At 41.1% G+C, this 22,770-nt stretch overlaps 1 protein-coding gene and 1 long non-coding RNA gene across 2 annotated transcripts in view; one reads left to right on the top strand and one right to left on the bottom strand.

The window, feature by feature from the left end:
* Positions 1 to 12,946, top strand: part of TTN (titin) — a 281,502-nt gene extending 268,556 nt beyond the window's left edge. Inside the window, exons 333-342 of the mRNA XM_063695029.1 lie at positions 105 to 404; positions 1,024 to 1,599; positions 1,699 to 2,004; positions 2,366 to 2,959; positions 3,087 to 8,695; positions 8,820 to 8,976; positions 9,717 to 10,408; positions 10,509 to 10,662; positions 11,188 to 11,490; positions 11,628 to 12,946. Coding sequence (XP_063551099.1) covers positions 105 to 404; positions 1,024 to 1,599; positions 1,699 to 2,004; positions 2,366 to 2,959; positions 3,087 to 8,695; positions 8,820 to 8,976; positions 9,717 to 10,408; positions 10,509 to 10,662; positions 11,188 to 11,490; positions 11,628 to 11,923 — 8,987 coding nt within the window. The 3' untranslated portion in view covers positions 11,924 to 12,946. The remainder of the gene's footprint in view (positions 1 to 104; positions 405 to 1,023; positions 1,600 to 1,698; positions 2,005 to 2,365; positions 2,960 to 3,086; positions 8,696 to 8,819; positions 8,977 to 9,716; positions 10,409 to 10,508; positions 10,663 to 11,187; positions 11,491 to 11,627) is intronic.
* On the bottom strand, positions 40 to 15,845 carry LOC134756661 (uncharacterized). The gene is made up of 2 exons (XR_010129638.1): positions 15,301 to 15,845; positions 40 to 3,204 (listed from the first exon to the last, which is right to left on the bottom strand). It is a non-coding gene; the product is annotated as an uncharacterized lncRNA (long non-coding RNA).
* Positions 15,846 to 22,770: the final 6,925 nt, after the last annotated feature.

Genomic DNA, 22,770 nt, shown 5'->3' with positions numbered 1-22,770 from the left:
AAGGAATTCAGAAGAAGGGGTTAAATTAAAGAAGCAAGCCATGTTTGGTCCTTTTATTTCACTAGTAAAGCTGACTCCCTTTTCATTATTTTAAAATATTTCAGATAAACCAAGCCAACCAGGAGAACTTGAGATTCTTTCAATATCCAAAGATAGTGTCACTCTACAGTGGGAGAAACCTGAATGTGATGGTGGTAAAGAAATTCTTGGATACTGGGTTGAATATAGACAGTCTGGAGACAGTGCCTGGAAGAAGAGCAATAAGGAACGTATTAAGGACAAGCAATTCACAATAGGAGGTTTGCTGGAAGCTACTGAGTATGAATTCAGGGTTTTTGCTGAGAATGAGACTGGGCTGAGCAGACCTCGCAGAACTGCTATGTCTATAAAGACTAAACTCACATGTAAGTAGCCTTTGGTTCTCTACTTATGATTTACAAACTAAACAAGTTAAGGCTAATTCCCCCTCTATACTAAGTAGAACCCTGGAAAGCTTTATTGGAGAGCAAATGTTAAGAAAGAAAAGCAAGTACACACACAGGAAATATGACAAGTTCTATAGGAAACCATTCCAAGCACATAACCTCAGCAGATGTTAGATGGAGTGAACTGAGCACTTTCCTTGAGCAATTCCCTCTAATGCAATGGTTTCTTTTTAAAAATATTTCCCAACAAGATTTGAAAGGTCAACAATTGTATGCCACTTCAATGAACCTAAGTAAGGGCAAGAATACTACAGAATTATAGAGAGAATGTATAGTCCCTTAAAAGCCTATACATTATTAATCCCCTTCCAATCATAAAGAGAAAAAAAACTACATAAAATGTGACGATGTGCTCATTGAATCCCTATTTACCATATGATCCTAGGAAAATCACTTCAAAGAGTTTTTAAGAATTAGGCTAATATGTAAATCATGGTATGTGTCAGTAAATAAGGTAAATTCATTCCTGATATACAAGGACAAAGGATTACAGATTGAGTATTAACAGTCACTTAATATTATCTTTCATATTGTTCAGCTGGAGAGGCCCCAGGAATACGCAAAGAAATGAAGGATGTTACCACAAAATTGGGTGAAGCTGCTCAACTCTCATGCCAGATTGTTGGAAGGCCTCTTCCTGACATTAAATGGTACAGATTTGGTAAAGAGCTCATACAAAGCCGGAAATACAAAATGTCTTCAGATGGACGCACACACACTCTTACAGTAATGACAGAGGAACAGGAAGATGAAGGTGTTTATACCTGCATAGCCACCAATGAGGTTGGAGAAGTAGAAACCAGTAGTAAGCTTCTCCTGCAAGCAACACCGCAGTTCCATCCTGGTTACCCACTGAAAGAGAAATATTATGGAGCTGTGGGTTCGACACTTCGGCTTCATGTTATGTACATTGGTCGTCCAGTACCTGCCATGACTTGGTTCCATGGTCAGAAACTTTTGCAAAACTCAGAAAACATTACTATTGAAAACACTGAGCACTATACTCATCTTGTCATGAAGAATGTCCAACGTAAGACTCATGCTGGGAAATACAAAGTCCAGCTCAGCAATGTTTTTGGAACAGTTGATGCCATCCTTGATGTGGAAATACAAGGTATTTTATTTTTATTTTCAGTGCTTTTTATTTTTAAAGAAAAAAAAAATCTCAAAAACACACTATGAAAACCACCACAATTGTATTTTCCCCCAACAGATAAACCAGACAAACCTACAGGACCAATTGTGATCGAAGCTCTATTGAAGAACTCCGCAGTGATCAGCTGGAAACCACCCGCAGATGACGGAGGCTCCTGGATCACCAACTATGTGGTGGAAAAATGTGAGGCCAAGGAGGGGGCTGAATGGCAATTGGTGTCTTCAGCCATCTCAGTGACAACCTGTAGAATTGTGAACCTCACAGAAAATGCTGGCTATTACTTCCGGGTTTCAGCTCAGAACACTTTCGGCATCAGTGACCCTCTAGAAGTGTCCTCAGTTGTGATCATTAAGAGTCCATTTGGTGAGTACAACTTGATTTCTGTATCTTCCTATGGTAAAGTTCCATCTTTGCATAAAACTCTTTTAAACAGAAAGAAATTTTGAAAGGAAATAGCAAAGATTCAGATAAAGTACAAGTGCCTTTTCTTTCACTTTAATTGAATGTTTGCATATCTAAAAGGAGAAATATATATCCTAACCCCATTTTAAAAATAGAACTTTGGTTTTTGATATGTCTTAGTATAAAGTAACCAATTTCATTTTTCTGGAATAGCTATTTTTTAATAAAATTTTGGACTCATATAACATTCTTTTTTAAAAAATAAGCTTTAATAAAGCTGCCTGTTTCATCTCATGACTCAAATCTTTTTTTTTTAAAATAGAAAAGCCAGGTGCTCCTGGCAAACCAACTATTACTGCTGTCACAAAAGATTCTTGTGTTGTGGCCTGGAAGCCACCTGCCAGTGATGGAGGTGCAAAGATTAGAAATTACTACCTTGAGAAGCGTGAGAAGAAGCAGAATAAATGGATTTCTGTGACAACAGAAGAAATTCGAGAAACTGTCTTTTCAGTGAAAAACCTTATTGAAGGTCTTGAATATGAGTTTCGTGTGAAATGTGAAAATCTAGGTGGGGAAAGTGAATGGAGTGAAATATCAGAACCCATCACTCCCAAATCTGATGTCCCAATTCAGGCACCACACTTTAAAGAGGAACTGAGAAATCTAAATGTCAGATATCAGAGCAATGCTACCTTGGTCTGCAAAGTGACTGGTCATCCAAAACCTATCGTGAAATGGTACAGACAAGGCAAAGAAATCATTGCAGATGGATTAAAATATAGGATTCAAGAATTTAAGGGTGGCTACCACCAGCTCATCATTGCAAGTGTCACAGATGATGATGCCACAGTTTACCAAGTCAGAGCTACCAACCAAGGGGGATCTGTGTCTGGCACTGCCTCCTTGGAAGTGGAAGGTAAAAATAAATAAATCATCATCAATTTGAGGCTAAATGAGTTATTAACTTGGGGGTGGAGGCTATTGCACTTAAACACATACTGTTAGATGTTGCTAAATTATATTCTTTTTTTTTTCTGATACAGTTCCAGCTAAGATACACTTACCTAAAACTCTTGAAGGCATGGGAGCAGTTCATGCTCTCCGAGGTGAAGTGGTCAGCATCAAGATTCCTTTCAGTGGCAAACCAGATCCTGTGATCACCTGGCAGAAAGGACAAGATCTCATTGACAATAATGGCCACTACCAAGTTATTGTCACAAGATCCTTCACATCACTTGTTTTCCCCAATGGGGTAGAGAGAAAAGATGCTGGTTTCTATGTGGTCTGTGCTAAAAACAGATTTGGAATTGATCAGAAGACAGTTGAACTGGATGTGGCTGATGTTCCTGACCCACCCAGAGGAGTCAAAGTTAGTGATGTCTCACGAGATTCTGTCAACTTAACATGGACTGAGCCAGCCTCTGATGGTGGCAGCAAAATCACCAACTACATTGTTGAAAAATGTGCAACTACTGCAGAAAGATGGCTCCGTGTAGGACAGGCCCGAGAAACACGTTATACCGTGATCAACTTATTTGGAAAAACAAGTTACCAGTTCCGGGTAATAGCTGAAAATAAATTTGGTCTGAGCAAGCCTTCAGAGCCTTCAGAACCAACCATAACCAAAGAAGATAAGACCAGAGCTATGAACTATGATGAAGAGGTAGATGAAACCAGGGAAGTCTCCATGACTAAAGCATCTCACTCTTCAACCAAGGAACTCTATGAGAAATATATGATTGCTGAAGATCTTGGGCGTGGTGAGTTTGGAATTGTCCATCGTTGTGTTGAAACATCCTCAAAGAAGACATACATGGCCAAATTTGTTAAAGTCAAAGGGACTGATCAGGTTTTGGTAAAGAAGGAAATTTCCATTCTGAATATTGCTAGGCATAGAAACATCTTACACCTCCATGAATCATTTGAAAGCATGGAAGAATTAGTTATGATCTTTGAGTTTATATCAGGACTTGACATATTTGAGCGCATTAACACAAGTGCTTTTGAACTTAATGAAAGAGAAATTGTAAGTTATGTTCACCAGGTCTGTGAAGCACTTCAGTTTTTACACAGTCATAATATTGGACACTTTGACATTAGACCAGAAAGTATCATTTACCAAACCAGAAGAAGCTCTACCATTAAAATCATAGAATTTGGTCAAGCCCGTCAGCTGAAACCAGGGGACAACTTCAGGCTTCTATTCACTGCCCCAGAATACTATGCACCTGAAGTCCACCAGCATGATGTTGTCAGCACAGCCACAGACATGTGGTCACTTGGAACACTGGTATATGTGCTATTGAGTGGTATCAACCCATTCCTGGCTGAAACTAACCAACAGATCATTGAGAATATCATGAATGCTGAATATACTTTCGATGAAGAAGCATTCAAAGAGATTAGCATTGAAGCCATGGATTTTGTTGACCGGTTGTTAGTGAAAGAGAGGAAATCTCGCATGACAGCATCGGAGGCTCTCCAGCACCCATGGTTGAAGCAGAAGATAGAAAGAGTCAGTACTAAAGTTATCAGAACATTAAAACACCGGCGTTATTACCACACCCTGATCAAGAAAGACCTCAACATGGTTGTGTCAGCAGCCCGGATCTCCTGTGGTGGTGCAATTCGATCTCAGAAGGGAGTGAGTGTTGCTAAAGTTAAAGTGGCATCCATTGAAATTGGCCCAGTTTCTGGGCAGATAATGCATGCAAATGGTGAAGAAGGAGGACATGTCAAATACGTATGCAAAATTGAAAATTATGATCAGTCTACCCAAGTGACTTGGTACTTTGGCGTCCGACAGCTGGAGAACAGTGAGAAATACGAAATCACCTATGAAGATGGAGTGGCCATCCTCTATGTCAAAGACATTACCAAATTTGATGATGGTACCTACAGATGCAAAGTAGTCAATGACTATGGTGAAGACAGTTCTTATGCAGAGCTATTTGTTAAAGGTGTGAGAGAAGTCTATGACTATTACTGCCGTAGAACCATGAAGAAAATTAAGCGCAGAACAGACACAATGAGACTCCTGGAAAGGCCACCAGAATTTACCCTGCCTCTCTATAATAAGACAGCTTATGTAGGTGAAAATGTCCGGTTTGGAGTAACTATAACTGTCCACCCAGAGCCTCGTGTAACATGGTATAAATCAGGTCAGAAAATCAAACCAGGTGACGATGACAAGAAGTACACATTTGAGTCAGACAAGGGTCTTTACCAATTAACAATCAACAGTGTCACTACAGATGATGACGCTGAATATACTGTTGTGGCAAGGAACAAATATGGTGAAGACAGCTGTAAAGCAAAGCTGACAGTAACCCTACACCCACCTCCAACAGATAGTACCTTAAGACCCATGTTCAAAAGGTTACTGGCAAATGCAGAATGCCAAGAAGGCCAAAGTGTCTGCTTTGAGATCAGAGTGTCTGGCATCCCCCCACCAACATTAAAATGGGAGAAAGATGGTCAGCCACTGTCCCTCGGGCCTAACATTGAAATTATCCATGAAGGCTTGGATTATTATGCTCTGCACATCAGGGACACTTTGCCTGAAGACACGGGTTACTATAGAGTCACAGCCACTAACACAGCTGGGTCCACCAGCTGCCAGGCTCACCTACAAGTGGAACGCCTGAGGTACAAGAAACAGGAATTCAAGAGTAAGGAGGAGCATGAGCGACACGTACAAAAACAAATTGACAAAACCCTCAGAATGGCTGAAATTCTTTCTGGAACTGAAAGTGTACCACTGACACATGTAGCTAAAGAGGCTCTGAGAGAAGCTGCTGTCCTTTATAAACCAGCTGTAAGCACCAAGACTGTAAAAGGGGAATTCAGACTTGAGACAGAAGAAAAGAAGGAGGAGAGAAAACTCCGGATGCCTTATGATGTACCAGAGCCACGCAAGTATAAGCAGACTACCATAGAAGAAGACCAACGCATCAAGCAGTTCGTGCCCATGTCTGACATGAAGTGGTATAAAAAGATACGTGATCAGTATGAAATGCCTGGGAAACTTGACAGAGTTGTACAGAAACGACCCAAGCGCATCCGCCTTTCAAGATGGGAACAGTTCTATGTGATGCCTCTACCACGCATTACAGATCAATACAGACCTAAATGGCGTATACCTAAACTGTCCCAAGATGATCTTGAGATAGTGAGACCAGCCCGCCGGCGTACACCTTCTCCTGATTATGACTTTTACTACCGACCTAGAAGACGTTCTCTTGGGGACATCTCTGATGAAGAATTACTCCTCCCCATTGATGACTACTTAGCAATGAAAAGAACAGAGGAAGAGAGGCTGCGTCTTGAAGAAGAGCTTGAGTTAGGTTTTTCAGCTTCACCCCCAAGCCGAAGCCCTCCACACTTTGAGCTTTCTAGCCTACGTTACTCTTCACCACAAGCTCATGTCAAGGTGGAGGAAACAAGAAAAGACTTCAGGTATTCAACCTATCACATCCCAACGAAGGCTGAAGCTAGTACAAGTTATGCAGAACTGAGGGAACGGCATGCCCAGGCTGCGTACAGACAGCCAAAGCAACGGCAAAGAATCATGGCTGAGAAGGAGGATGAAGAGTTGCTTCGCCCAGTTACGACCACCCAGCGTCTCTCAGAATACAAAAGCGAACTTGACTTCATGTCAAAGGAGGAAAAGTCTAGAAAGAAATCAAGGCGACAAAGAGAAGTGACAGAAATAACAGAAATTGAGGAAGAATACGAAATCTCAAAACATGCTCAAAGAGAATCATCCTCATCTGCGTCTAGACTACTGAGACGACGGCGCTCCCTGTCTCCAACTTATATTGAGTTAATGAGGCCAGTGTCTGAGCTGATCCGGTCACGTCCACAACCGGCTGAGGAATACGAAGATGACACAGAAAGAAGGTCACCTACTCCAGAGAGAACTCGCCCACGATCCCCCAGCCCTGTGTCTAGTGAGAGATCACTCTCGAGATTTGAGAGGTCTGCAAGATTTGATATCTTTTCCAGGTATGAGTCCATGAAAGCTGCTTTAAAAACTCAGAAGACATCAGAAAGGAAGTATGAAGTTTTGAGTCAGCAGCCTTTCACACTGGACCATGCCCCTCGAATCACATTGAGAATGCGCTCGCACAGGGTACCATGTGGCCAAAATACACGTTTTATTTTAAATGTTCAGTCTAAGCCAACTGCCGAGGTTAAATGGTACCACAATGGTGTGGAACTCCAAGAAAGCAGTAAGATTCATTACACCAACACGAGTGGAGTCCTCACCCTGGAAATTCTGGACTGTCATACTGATGACAGTGGAACCTACCGTGCTGTGTGCACCAACTACAAGGGCGAAGCTTCTGACTATGCAACGTTGGACGTGACAGGAGGGGATTATACCACCTATGCTTCCCGACGCAGAGACGAAGAGGTTCCCAGATCTGTTTTCCCTGAGCTGACAAGAACAGAGGCGTATGCTGTTTCATCATTTAAGAAAACATCTGAGATGGAAGCTTCGTCTTCTGTCAGGGAAGTGAAATCACAGATGACGGAGACAAGGGAAAGTCTCTCCTCATATGAACACTCTGCATCTGCAGAAATGAAAAGTGCTGCATTAGAAGAAAAGTCGCTGGAAGAAAAATCCACAACCAGAAAGATCAAGATGACTTTGGCGGCAAGAATTCTAACAAAGCCACGGTCCATGACCGTCTACGAGGGCGAGTCTGCAAGGTTTTCTTGTGACACCGATGGTGAGCCGGTACCAACTGTGACCTGGCTGCGTAAAGGACAAGTGCTAAGTACTTCTGCCCGCCACCAAGTGACCACCACAAAGTACAAATCAACCTTTGAGATCTCTTCAGTCCAGGCTTCCGATGAGGGCAATTACAGCGTGGTGGTAGAAAACAGTGAAGGGAAACAAGAAGCAGAGTTCACTCTGACTATTCAAAAGGCCAGGGTAACTGAAAAGGCTGTGACATCACCACCAAGAGTCAAATCCCCAGAGCCTCGGGTGAAATCCCCAGAAGCAGTTAAGTCTCCAAAACAAGTGAAATCTCCAGAACCTTCTCACCCGAAAGCCGTATCACCCACAGAGACAAAACCAACACCAACAGAGAAAGTTCAGCACCTCCCAGTCTCTGCCCCACCAAAGATTACTCAGTTCCTGAAAGCAGAAGCTTCTAAAGAGATTGCAAAACTGACCTGTGTGGTTGAAAGCAGTGTATTAAGGGCAAAAGAGGTCACCTGGTATAAAGATGGCAAGAAACTGAAGGAAAATGGGCATTTCCAGTTTCATTATTCAGCAGATGGTACCTATGAGCTCAAAATCAATAACCTCACTGAATCTGATCAAGGAGAATATGTTTGTGAGATTTCTGGTGAAGGTGGAACGTCTAAAACCAACTTACAATTTATGGGGCAAGCCTTTAAGAGTATCCATGAGAAGGTATCAAAAATATCAGAAACTAAGAAATCAGATCAGAAAACCACTGAGTCAACAGAAACCAGAAAAACTGAACCAAAAGCTCCTGAACCAATTTCCTCAAAACCAGTAATTGTTACTGGGTTGCAGGATACAACTGTTTCTTCAGACAGTGTTGCTAAATTTGCAGTTAAGGCTACTGGAGAACCCCGGCCAACTGTCATCTGGACAAAAGATGGAAAGGTAACCAGTTCTTAAATGTCTCTTTCTTTTATCTTCTAAAATATTTTATCTTCTAAATTCAGCTTCCCAAAAAAAGCTTAAAATGAAATCACTTTTTAAAACGCAAATCATTTGCATTCTACAGGCCATTACACAAGGAGGTAAATATAAACTCTCTGAAGACAAGGGAGGGTTCTTCTTAGAAATTCCTAAGACTGATACTTCCGACAGTGGACTTTATACTTGTACAGTAAAAAATTCAGCTGGATCTGTGTCCTCTAGCTGCAAATTAACAATAAAAGGTAGGTTGGCTTTTGTTTTTACCCACATTTTTTCAGAAGATAATATTAGGGAAATATTTTCAAACATCCCCCCTTATATACACATACAAGAAAGTATTAAAATAAAATTATTTTCCTAATTCCAGAATACAATTTGTACACCAAAGTAGAAACATACATTTGAAGTTAGCATATGCTTTTCTATGAGCATAAAAAGCAGTTATTAAGTACCTAGTTATATGTGGTATTATATAAGATTCCATAGTGTCAGCCCCTGCTCCCAGGAATATTTAAGAATAAAGTCAGTGAATATACAAAATGGCACTACTTGCCTAAAACTTCACAGTTGCTAATTTTCCAAAGCAGTGCAAAGTTAATTAAAGAACTATTTCTATTTTACCAATTAAAATTAGTTTGCTTTCATTTCAATCTTCTGAAAGATAATTTAATGTTTTGGTTACTCAAAATCACCCAAATCCACTTATCTCCTAAATCCGTTGACTATTCTTTTCAAGACTTTTTTCCTTAAGTCATATGAATCATCTTTGGCTCAGTTTAGTTTAAGGAATCATTACAGTGATCTCAAAAGTCACACATGATAATTTTCCAAAAGTGGAACTGAGAAAGTATTAGGTATTACCTACATTGCATGAAGAAGTTGACTTTTTTTCTTTTTATGTTTTTCACATGCAGAATCTAGAAGAGTAAAAGGTGGGGGTCTCTTTCTAATTAAGTTTGCCTTACAGAGGTTTCTTTTTTAGCTATAAAAGATACTGAGGCACAGAAAGTCTCTACACAAAAGACTTCTGAAATTACACCTCAGAAGAAAGCTGTTGTCCAAGAGGAAATTTCCCAAAAAGCCCTAAGGTCTGAAGAAATTAAGATGTCAGAGGCAAAATCTCAAGCAAAGTTAGCCCTTAAAGAGGAAGCTTCAAAGGTTCTGATTTCTGAAGAAGTCAAGAAATCAGCAGCAAGCTCCCTGGAAAAATCCATTGTCCGTGAGGAAATCACTAAAACATCACAGGCATCAGAAGAAGTCAGAACTCATGCTGAGATTAAAGCATTTTCTACTCAGATGAGCATAAACGAAGGTCAAAGACTGGTTTTAAAAGCCAACATTGCTGGTGCCACTGATGTGAAATGGGTACTGAATGGCGTAGAGCTTACCAACTCTGAGGAGTACCGATATGGTGTCTCAGGCAGCGATCAGACCCTAACCATCAAGCAAGCCAGTCACAGAGATGAAGGAATCCTCACCTGCATAGGCAAAACCAAGGAAGGAATCGTCAAGTGTCAGTATGATTTGACACTGAGCAAAGAACTCTCAGATGCTCCAGCCTTCATCTCACAGCCTAGATCTCAAAATATTAATGAAGGACAAAATGTTCTCTTTACTTGTGAAATCAGTGGCGAGCCATCCCCTGAAATCGAATGGTTTAAAAACAACCTGCCAGTAAGTTTAATTATGAATATATTATTGAAGAAAAACTAAAATACCATGTCTTCCACATCTGAAGAACTTCAACATTTCTTTTCTTTTTCCTTTGTCTTAGATTTCTATTTCTTCAAATGTCAGCATAAGTCGCTCCAGAAATGTATACTCCCTTGAAATCCGAAATGCATCAGTCAGCGACAGTGGAAAGTACACAATTAAGGCCAAAAATTTCCGTGGCCAGTGTTCAGCTACAGCTTCCTTAATGGTCCTTCGTAAGTATCTCCTCACCCTTCTTCCTTACATGTTTAAGGCCTTTAGATCGTTTTTTTGCCTCTCTTTCAAGCACAGAAAACTCTAAGAAGCCTTATTAAATTCCATGTGAAAGAGGGACGGCCAACTGATGTGAATTCATTCTTGTAGTCAAACTTTCTTTATAGCTACACAGAAACTTGGATAGATTACATTTCAAAGTAAAGCTACCAACTGCCGTCTAACATTTATTTGCAGGATGCACAATATGTCAATTACTTTCTATATGACTAATCATTTTTCTCCTAGTGATTCCTAGCACCTGCATGTAATGTAATGATAGAAATATAAGGATTCATGTTTTGGAGACATTGAGCTAGCTCTTGACAAATGTATGTATATATGTATTTGCTTATGCTTCAACAGCAAATTGTTTGGGTTATGCTGCTGTGTGTGTGTTGAAGTTTCCATTTCTGTAAGTCAGCGTCATATGTCATCAATTAACCAGATGTCATTGATGTTCACTGTGTATCTGCTATGCTCCACAGCTCTAGTTGAAGAACCTTCCAGAGAGGTAGTATTGAGAACAAGTGGTGACACAAGCTTGCAAGGAAGCTTCTCGTCTCAGTCAGTCCAAATGTCTGCCTCCAAGCAGGAGGCCTCCTTCAGCAGTTTCAGCAGCAGCAGTGCTAGCAGCATGACTGAGATGAAATTTGCAAGCATGTCTGCCCAAAGCATGTCCTCCATGCAAGAGTCCTTTGTAGAAATGAGTTCCAGCAGCTTTATGGGAAAATCTAATATGACACAACTGGAAAGCTCAACTAGTAAAATGCTTAAAGCAGGCATAAGAGGTGAGCAATAAAATTACTGGTAGAGGTAGACAAGCCAAGTAACATGGTGTAGTCTTTAGTACACACAATTCAGTAGAAAGCAAATCTTTATTTTTTTCAGTGATTCTAAGACTTTTTTTTGTCATTGTTCCATAAAGGAATTCCGCCTAAAATTGAAGCTCTTCCATCTGATATCAGCATTGATGAAGGCAAAGTTCTAACAGTAGCCTGTGCTTTCACGGGTGAGCCTACCCCAGAAGTAACATGGTCCTGTGGTGGAAGAAAAATCCACAGTCAAGAACAGGGGAGGTTCCACATTGAAAACACAGATGACCTGACAACCCTGATCATCATGGACGTACAGAAACAAGATGGTGGACTTTATACCCTGAGTTTAGGGAATGAATTTGGATCTGACTCTGCCACTGTGAATATACATATTCGATCCATTTAAGAGGGCCTGTGCCCTTATACTCTACACTCATTCTTAACTTTTTGCAAATGTTTCACATGGACTAATCTTTCTGATCTGTAAATATTTAAAGAAAAAAAAGTAGTTTTGTATCAACCTAAATGAGTCAAAGTTCAAAAATATTCATTTCAATCTTTTCATAATTGTTGACCTAAGAATATTATACATTTGCTAGTGACATGTACATACTGTATATAGCCGGATTAACGGTTATAAAGTTTTGTACCATTTATTTTATGACATTTTACAATGTAAGTTTTGAAACTAACTGTTGGTAGGAGAAAGTTTCTTATGGAACGAATACCCTGCTCAACATTTAATCAATCTTTGTGCCTCAACATACTGTTGATGTCTAAGTATGCCTCAGTGGGTTGAGAAATTCCCCACTGAAGATGTCCTGTCCACCTAAAAGAGAATGATGCTGTGCATATCACTTGATATGTGCACCAATACCTACTGAATCAGAAATGTAAGGCATTGGTGATGTTTGCATTTACCCTCCTGTAAGCAACACTTTAACGTCTTACATTTTCTCTGATGATGTCACACAAAATTATCATGACAAATATTACCAGAGCAAAGTGTAACGGCCAACACTTTGTTCGCTCATTTTACACTGTCTCTGACATAAGGAGTGCCTGAATAGCTTGGAAAAGTAACATCTCCTGGCCATCCCTTCATTTAACCAAGCTATTCAAGTATTCCTATGCCAGAGCAGTGCCAACTCTTGGAGGTCCCAGAGTGCAGCCAATGCCTTTGTGTGGTAGTTCTAAATTTTAATTGCACCTGAAAAACCTGGGCACCTAAGCAATGAGCCACAGCAAAAAGTAAAGAGCAACAACAAAATAAAGCTGTTGTTAAATTTTAAACAATATTACTAATTGCCCAAAATGTCAATTTGATGTAGTTCTTTTCATGCAAGTATAAATTCAATTGTTAGTTATAATTGTTGGACCTCCTTGAGATAGTAACAACAAAATAAAGCAAGCTATCTGCACCTCAAAATGTGTGGCTGGTTGTTTTCTGTGAAATTCTGGGGTGGGGAAGTATGCATCTTCGTGTATCACAAAAACGATCATAGATAGATAAGGCAACTCAAGTTCAAAACAGCCCATGCTGATCTAATTAAACTAAAGAGCTTCTGCACAGCAAAAGAAACTACCATCAGAATGAACAGGCAACCTACAGAATGGGAGAAAATTTTTGCAATCTACTCATCTGACAAAGGGCTAATATCCAGAATCTACAATGAACTCAAACAAACGTGTAAGAAAAAAACAACCCCATCAACAAGTGGGCAAAGGATACAAACAGACACTTCTCAAAAAAAAGACATTTATGCAGCCAAAATACACAAGAAAAAATGCTCATCATCACTGGCCATCAGAGAAATGCAAATCAAAACCACTATGAGATACCATCTCACACCAGTTAGAATGGCAATCATTAAAAGTCAGGAAACAACAGGTGCTGGAGAAGATGTGGAGAAATAGGAACACTTTTACACTGTTGGTGGGACTGTAAACTAGTTCAACCATCGTGGAAGTCAGTGTGGAGATTCCTCAGGGATCTAGAACTAGAAATACCATTTGACCCAGCCATCCCATTACTGGGTATATACCCAAAGGACTATAAATCATGCTGCTATAAACATATATGCACACGTATGTTTATTGCAGCTCTATTCACAATAGCAAAGACTTGGAACCAACCCAAATGTCCAACAATGATAGACTGGATTAAGAAAATGTGGCACATATACACCATGGAATACTATGCAGCCATAAAAAATGATGAGTTCATGTCCTTTGTAAGGACATGGATGAAATTGGAAATCATCATTCGCAGTAAACTATCGCAAGAACAAAAAACCAAACACCGCATATTCTCACTCATAGGTGGGAACTGAACAATGAGAACACATGGACACAGGAAGGGGAACATCACACTCTGGGGACTGTTGTGGGGTTGGGGGAGGGGGGAGGGATAGCATTAGGAGATATACCTAATGCTAAATGACGAGTTAATGGGTGCAGCACACCAGCATGGCACATGTATACATATGTAACTAACCTGCACATTGTGCACATGTACCCTAAAACTTAAAGTATAATAACAATAAAATAAAAAATAAAAAAAAACAGCCCATGCTAATAAGTTCTTTTAAGCAAATGTTTAAATTATCGTGTTAGATGTATTCAGCAATTTTGTTTAAAAAGCCTAGATATAGTTCTCATGGATATATTTATCCCCAAAAGTTTATCTTCTAAATATATCAAGAAAAATATTTTTAGGAGAGCTGATTCAACTCGGAATCAGCTGTGATTCAATATCTTTGATGGATTTTGAACATCTACAATTCACAATCTTTTGTGCTAAACACCACAGGGAACAATACAAAGATGATTAACACGGTATAGATACTGTCCCTCAAAGAGCATAGTGAACGGAAAAGGACAACTTCAGGGAAAATGATCAGTTGTGAATCTGAGTCCATATTGGCTACTGCAGCTCCAAATTGAGACAGAACAAATAAAGGACCTCAGAACTAAAGAACTATTTTATTACCAAGTCTAGGTCAGTTGTTTTAAAAGCATGGTAGAATGACAGTATACGGAAGATTGACACTATTTTAAATAGTGTCATTCTACTATGCTTTTTAAACAACTGATCTAGACTTGGTAATAAAATAATGCCAAAAATATCTGTATTTGTCCACTTCAATTTGCTAATCATAATTATAAGCCTATGATGTTATTTGCCTAAATTCACCTTCTTAATATAGGTACAGGTGACCAAAGCTGAAGCAAATGTACTGTCAGTTTTCATTCTCCAGAGAAAAATCCTGGGTCTTCATTAATTTATTCAGCAAGTTTTCCGTCTTAAGTCAGATTCCCTAAAAGCAGAGCCTGAGACGGGGATTCTTGTCTCAGAAATTCTTTGAGGGATTATTACTCTCAGGGAAAAAGGGAATGGGGCAGCCAGCAGATAGGGCAGAGGAAGCAAGCTAAGCACGAATGTGGTCTCAGCAGAAGCCTCAGCCAGATCTCACAGGGAGCTTCAATTGTACCACAGAGTTGGTTCCATCTAGGAGCAAGGGGGCTGACATTTTGTACCCCCTTACCAACCAGTCAATGGCTACAGGCTATAAGCTGAGGGGCTGAGGAGGGATGGAAGAGGGAAATAAACCTTCCCAAGTGAAGAGGGGTGCCTGTTGGCCAGGACAATTCTCCGTCGACTAACGCAGCCAAACAGTGAACAATCGAGAAATCGATGGAAGAATACACATTCCCTGGGCATCTAAGTGATGCCAACAGAACCCACTACATCATCTTACAATGTTAAATGCCTATTCTTACCTTAAAATGAGAGGCAGGACTGGCTAGGTGATGCCTAAGGATGATTCCCAGCCTTGACATGCTGGTATTCTCACATATCCTATCCGTGGCTGATATAGTCTGTGCGGATGAAAATTCCAAAACCGAAGACAGGATTTCGCACTTGCTAAAGTTGGAGCTCCCAGGCGCTGAGATCCAATTTGGGCCTGGGAGAGTGGGGAGGGAGAGCAATCTGCCCAGTGAAGGAGAGCTGCGCTAAAAGCAAGGTTTTACTTCTTTTTATCCCTTAGCGAAAAGCCCACTGCCTCTGAAAGTAGCACGGTGTGGCCACACGGACACATGGGGGAAGTCAGTCAGAGGCGCTCCAACAGAACGGCCAGAAGCCCCTTTCGTGGCTTACCAGGCAGCCTCCTTCCCCTAACTCCTCCAAAAACAGCGCTCCTCTGAAGACGCGGGGGGAGGGTCTTCCGGCCCCATACCCCACCTTCCGCAACGCCAGGAGTGGCTCCTCAGCATTATGGCGTCATTTCCGAGTCAGACCCGCTCTTCTCTCCCCATGTCAACAGAGGGCGACAGGGAGCACCAAGCCGAGGCGTGCTTTTTGGTTCCAATCTACGCCCTCCACAAAACCCATGAGCAAGCTTCACTGTCATCCTGCCCCTTTTTTTTTATTCACGTCTATTTTATAAACCCCACACCCTGGCTACATGATCAGCCGAATCATGTTGCAATTACATGTCTGCATTCAAAACCCTGAGGGCCCCGCTCAAATCTAGGACCTGCTGTTTACTAACTTACTTCACCTGGGGCAGGTTACCCAACTTCTCCGTTCTTTGACATTCTCGTCCATAAAATGAGAATAACAGCAGCAACCTCACAGTATTATTGTGAGGATTAGACAAGTTACTACTTGTAAAACTCAGAACAGCGCTTAGCAGAGCACCCAATAAATACCAGCAATCATTATTCTGTTAGGGACCACCGTACAGAATATTGAAGCTAGGGACTAGAGAAGCAGCACTTTAGAGGGGACCTAGCCTAGGTCTCACTGGTACTCATTAGATGTACAGCAGGCCACCTTTATTCTTGGGCAACCTGCCCCAAGATCCCCCAGTGGAATCCTGAAACTGTGGATAGTACTGAATCCTACAAATACTATGATTTTTCCTTTTTTTTTTTTTTTTTTTTTTTTGAGACGGAGTCTCACTCGTCGCCCAGGCTGGAGTGCAGTGGCGCAATCTCGGCTCACTGCAAGCTCCGCCTCCCGGGTTCACGCCATTCTCTGGCCTCAGCCTCCCAAGTAGCTGGGACTACAGGCTCCTGCCACCACGCCAGGCTAATTTTTTGTTTTTAGTAGAGACAGAGTTTCACCTTGTTAGCCAGGATGGTCTCGATCTCCTGACCTCGTGATCTGCCCACCTCGGCCTCCCAAAGTGTTGGGATTACAGGCGTGAGCCACCACGCCTGGCCATGATTTTTCTTATACGTACATGCTGATACGGTTTGGCTGTGTCCCCACTCAAATCTCATCTTGAATTGTAGCTCGCATAATTTCCACCTTGTGAGAGGGACCCGGTAGGAGATAATTGAATCATGGGAGCCGTTTCCCCCATACTGTTATCATGGTAGTGAATACGTCTTACAAGATCTGACGGTTTTATAAGGGGAAACCCCTTTTGTTTGGTTCTCATTTCTCTCTTCCCTGACACCACGTAAGATGTGACTTGCTCCTCCTTGCCTTCGTCATGATTGTGAGGCCTTCCCAGCCACGTGGAACTGTGAGTCAATTAAACCTCTTTTCTTTATAAATGACACAGTCTCAGGTATGTCTTTATCAGCAGCGCGAAAATGGACTAATACGCATACCTATGAAAAAGTTTAATTTATAAATTAGGCAAATTAGGCACAGTAAGAGATTAACAACAATAGAATATAACAATGTACTATAATAAAAGTTTTATGAATGTGATCTCTCTGTCTCTATATATCTTATTGTACTGTACTATGGCTAACAGAAACAGCAGAAAGTGAAACCACAGATCAGAGGGGACTAGTGTATTCATTTTCTAGCACTGCTGGAACAAAGTACCACAAATCGAGTGGCAGACACAACAGAAATGTATTGTCTCACAGCTCTGGAGGTTGGAAGTCCAAAATTAGGGTGTTGGCAGGGTTGGTTCCTTCTGAGAACTCTGAGGGAAGAATCTCTCCTAAGCCTCTCTCCTTGTCTGTAGATGGCTACCTTCATGTTCACACATTTTTCCTGCATGTCTGTGTCCAAATTTCTCCATTTTAGGATACCAGTCATACTACTGAGGCTCATCCTAGTTACTCCACTTCAACTTAATTACCTCTATAAAGCCTATCACCAAATAAGTTCGCATCCTGAGGTACTTGAGGTTATGAGTCCAACATCTCTTAGGGAGGGACATAATCCAACCTGTCACCCTAGATGTGGCGGACATGGAACAGCACCTCTTTATAGTAAGTGTTCTGATGGAATTTCTGAAAAGACAGATTTTTTCTCTCTATCCAATAGTAGCTGATTATGTAGATGAACCATAGAGGTTGTTAAACCAGAAACAGCCCATAAAATAACAGGTTAAATTGATATCTCCATGGTGACTGATTCAAGAAGACTGTTTTATGATCATGCTCCAGAAAGAAAAAGTAATTTTCAGTTTTGTTTACTCTGCCCCAAACGTAATTTTGAGAAATTCAGGTAGAGAAAGTCATTTCCTTGTAATAGGAGAAAACAGTGACTGCTACTTAAGTAGGACTTTTGAAAATAGACTGGCCCATGGGTTTTTATTCTAAGGTTATAAAATATAAAACTTGCCTTTATGCATTTTGGTACCTCTGGGTCAATGTTTCCCAAACTCTGCTCTTCAAGATGTTGTGGAAAAACTGTTCCACAGCCTAATAAACTTAGAATTTGGGTAATTTTTCTTCTCTATACAGGATTTCTCAGTCTTTTATGAGCCATGAATTATGTTTCCAGGAGGCGACACAGTGTTCCCCAAATTTATTTGAAGACAGAATTTGCTTTTCATTGGTGCTATGCATAATGCAGGTTGAGACAGGCTATATGAGGTGGAAACACTGAAGATGTGGAAAGGAATAGATCTTGGTTGAAGAGGCAACTGAATATCCCCTAAGAAATGAAGTTAAGTGCTATGATCAAAGAAATCCGGAGTGTTTGGGAGCACATTGCTGAGGCATCTTATCCAGTCAGAGAAAGGGGCAAACAGGCAAAAGCTGCAACCTAAAATACGGGATAAGAAGGCGCAGGCCTCACTTTCCAGGCAGAGGACCTTTGCACCTGCAGAGACCTAGGGGCAAAGGACGGCACAATACATCCAAAAAAGTTTAAAGAAAATTTTTTTTTAATTTAGTAGAAAAAAGATTATAGTGGAACAACCTTTGAAGGGCTGGGTGCAAGAGGCAAGGCCATCTTGCAGAAGGCCTCATATACCATATAATAGAGTTTGGGCTTTTCCCTAAGAGGTAAGGGAATCACTAAAGAGATTTAAGTCAACTAGAGACTTGATAAAATTTTATTTTTACGAAGTCTTTAGCTGTTCTGAGAAAGCTATGACGTTTGTTTGCTTTCTACATCAAAGAGCTTATTTCCGCCTATAGAATTCCACTCACAGGAAGACTTCACCTACCACCAAATTTCTAACCCATGATGTCCCTTTTAATTATAGCACTAGGAGGTTATAGGCAATCGTGGAAAGGTCTTTCCTAAGATTTTCATGGGACTTGGGGGGTGCATGTAAATGAAGCCAATCTGTTAGACTTCCCAGGCATAGGAAAAGTGGCAGCAAGGGATGGATATAGGAGGACACCTTACTGCCCAAAACCTTTTAAGTGACAAAGGCCACTGCTATGGCATTGGCAGTGAAGAGGTAGAAGAGTCCTGCCCAGCAAGCCAAGTTCCGCTGAGGAGGCCGTGTCAAGAATACAGCCGATGGAGATGATACCCATTCACTCCTGCTCTATTTTAAGAAGAGACGGAAAGCAGGTAAGAGGAATGGGCAGCTATGCCAATGCTTCTCAATCTTGTAAGAATTCTCTGCAAAAGATAGTGTGGCCTAAAGGTCGGGATTCCAAACATGAAACTCATGCTTATCCTGAGATTGTTAGTGATCCACAAGGTCCCTGAGACTGTGTCTATGTATATTTTTTAGGTTTCATTTACGAAGATGCCAGTGGCTTTAAAAGTTTAAGAAATGCTGTCCTACATGTGTCTACGAGGCAGCAGACTAGATAGATAGGATTTGTGAAAATAGATTGGCCCGTGGGTTTTTATTTGAAATTATAAAAAGTGAGAGTTTGGTTTTGTGCTTTTTGGTATCTCTGGGTCAGTATTTCCCCAACTCTGTTCCTTGGGATGTCTAAGCCACCTGAGAAATACCTACACATAGTTCCCCCTAAAAAGAGGCAGTGATGAACTCCATTTTTGAAACCCTACAAAGGCTCGATGCTCAGAATTTCCTTTCCTTCTGCATCCAGGAGAGGCTGCTGCCAATGAACCTTGTGGTTCCTGAACCAGCAGAGCCTCAAGGATGAATACTTCTTGCTATATGCAATAGATACGAATTCCCTGAGTTATAGAAGTCTCCAGGGATGTTGAGGGGCCTCTGTCAGACACCGGTCTCAGCCTTATGAAGGGATGTAGCACATGAATGAATGCAGCTTTTTGTTGTCAGCTGCCACTTCTGAGACCACCATAATCAACTTTTAGCTTTTGGTCAGATGAGGGACACAGGTATTCCTCATTCTCCAACTTGCCAAGAAATTCGGCCCACATGCATAAGGCAGGCCAGCTGTTTCCCCTTCACTTCCATATCCCTGCCACAACCCAAAGAAGCCAGAAAGAAGGGACACCACCAGGCCCATGAGGCCAAGACCAGGTGGGAGGCTGAGATGCTCTGTCCTAAAAACCTAAAGGACCACTAAGGGGAAGAGAATGAGACCCCAGAAAGAAAGCTCAAAATGGAGAATATTGAGATCCAGGTCTTTGAATAACATGCCCAGAGTCACATGGTTAGCAACAGAGCTGGAACTAGAGGCCAGGTCTCTGTTTATCAGTGTTGTCTTTCCATCCCTTCAAAACACCAAGAACCAAACCTGCTGGAGGGTGAGCAGGCAAGAGAGTGCTTGATTAGGGAGAAGAGGGCTCTTTTCCACTTTGAGAATCATTGTAGTTCCAGGGCAGGGTCAACAGCAAAATGCCATCAGGTTGCTTCCTGTAAAAAAAGTCCTTCATTTCTAGTGTAGGGAATTCCTCTTCTCAGAAAGCTCAGGCCAGAGATGCTGAACCCTTAACTGGCATCTGAAATATAGTCAGGAAATAGGGTGCTTACCTGACCCAGCGTGTCACGTGAAGGGACAGCAGTGGGAGAGCTTCCCAGAAACTACACTACTGGACCCTATAGTATTCACACAAAAGAATCGTTCAATCATTGCAGAAAGAAAGCATCCTAGCAAAATAATCTGCCTATTTCTTGGTAGAGGTTGAGACAGAGGGAAGCAGACTGAGAGTTCTTGAAATATTTAAGATACGGGATTGTAGCCACTATAAGAAAGGTTTCTGAGTGCAGGGCATTGTATAGAAATTATTCCAGAGAACTTGGAGGATTTGGCTTTATTAATTGCAGTTTGACACTGGGATGAGTACATTTCTTACTTAAAGGGAAGTAGCTTTCTCTTCCAGAGAATTCTCAAAGGCATGTATAAAGCAGTATCCTTGCAAGTACTGTACTTCTTATTTTTCCTTAACACACAGGGTAGTTGAGAGAAGAGACTGAAAGAGCACTGCCTTCAGCCCAGTGACCATTCTTTGAGCTGTTTTCTCTTTCCCCATCTGAGGGAAGAGTGGAGTTTTGTGGTGATGGCAGTCGTCTCCTTCACATCTGCTCCAGATCAGAAACTCACCACAGCTATTAATCTGCTGATGTGAGCACATAGTACTAGCTTCGTTTTCCAACCCCACATAAAAATGTCAAAACTTTAGTCAGAAAACCAGATAGAAGCAAAAGGCAGGGTGTATGGAGATCTACATTTACCCTAATATCACCTCCAGTAGTGCTTCTCAAACTTTAAAGTGTGTAGCAATCACCGAAGGAACTTTTGAAAACGCAGAATCTAGTTCAGCAGATCTGGGATGGGGATGCTGAGATTCTGCATTTCTAACAACCCCCAAAGTGAGGCCGATGCTCACCCTCGGACCATGCTAATAAGGACCTATTTGGCCTTTCTGACTGCTAGACGATGGCCACAAACTTTAGTGAGACAGATATATAAAAGAGATAGATCTATATCTATCTATATACACACAGAAACACACATCCCCCACCTCTTCTAAAATACAACAATCAGAATTGAGAATTTCCATCCAGCTCAATGGTTTGCAAAGCTGGCTACCCATTGGAATTACTGAAAAACTTTCAAAAAATACTGATGATTGGGTCTCACCTTGCCCCCAGAGGTGTTGCTATAATTGGTCTGCGTCAACCTACCCATGAACCTAGGAAATTTAAATGCACCCTGCGGGGCGGGAGTTCTTTTTTTTTTTTGAGACAGGGTCTCACTCTGTTGCCCAGGCCGGAGTGCAGTGGTGCAATTACAGTTCACTGCAGCCTCAACCTCACGGGCTCAAGCAATCCCCGCATCTCAGCCTCCCGAGTAGCTGGAACTACAGGCAAGGAACACCACGTCCACGTCCAGCTCTTTTTTTTTTTTTTTTTTGGAGACATGAGGTTTCACTATGTTGCCCAGGCTGGTTTTGAACTCCTGAGCTCAAGCAATCCGCCCAACTCTGCCTCCCAAAGTGCTGGAATTACAGGTGTGAATCACTGTGCCTGGCTGCACCCTGGGGGTTTGTAATGTGCAGCCAAGATGGAGAACTCCCGATCTAAACAAATAAGGTGATGCACTGTATGCTTTCGTTTAAAGGTTAGCTATCATCACTACTATCTTTTCTCACATCACAGCACTAATCTTAAAATAGCCAACCAGCTTTTACATTTAAATGTGCAGCAAACCAGTCACGTTTTTAAAAAGCAAAGTGTTACGCTTCCTCAAACTTTCAAAACATGCTGTATTTAAGTTTTTCTCAGTGGCATGGCAAATTTATTAAACATTTTCCCCCACACTGTTCACATCACTCAGGTTTTATTGAATTTATAAAATTACTACAATATTTTCGACAAGCAGAATTTTTATGACAAAAATATAGAGTATACACCTTTTGGAATTTGGAAAAGAAAAAAATACTCACAAAATAAGTATACATATATTTTTAAATGAAGTTTATTTTCCCCTGGGAATAGAAATTCTATTCTGAAACTTTTTCAAAATTAAAGTGTTTACTTATAGCAATCAAAATCCGTATTTGCTATTAGGTTTCTAAGTTAATTTAGAGACTAGCTTTTTAAACCAATTCCATTATTTCCAATTTCTTAACTTCTAAACTTACAAATT

Source organism: Gorilla gorilla, chromosome 11 (genome assembly GCF_029281585.2).
Source record: "Gorilla gorilla gorilla isolate KB3781 chromosome 11, NHGRI_mGorGor1-v2.1_pri, whole genome shotgun sequence".
NCBI lineage: Eukaryota > Metazoa > Chordata > Mammalia > Primates > Hominidae > Gorilla > Gorilla gorilla.
The sequence above is the reverse complement of the archived record's forward strand: the minus strand, read 5'-3'. Positions and strand labels throughout refer to the sequence as shown.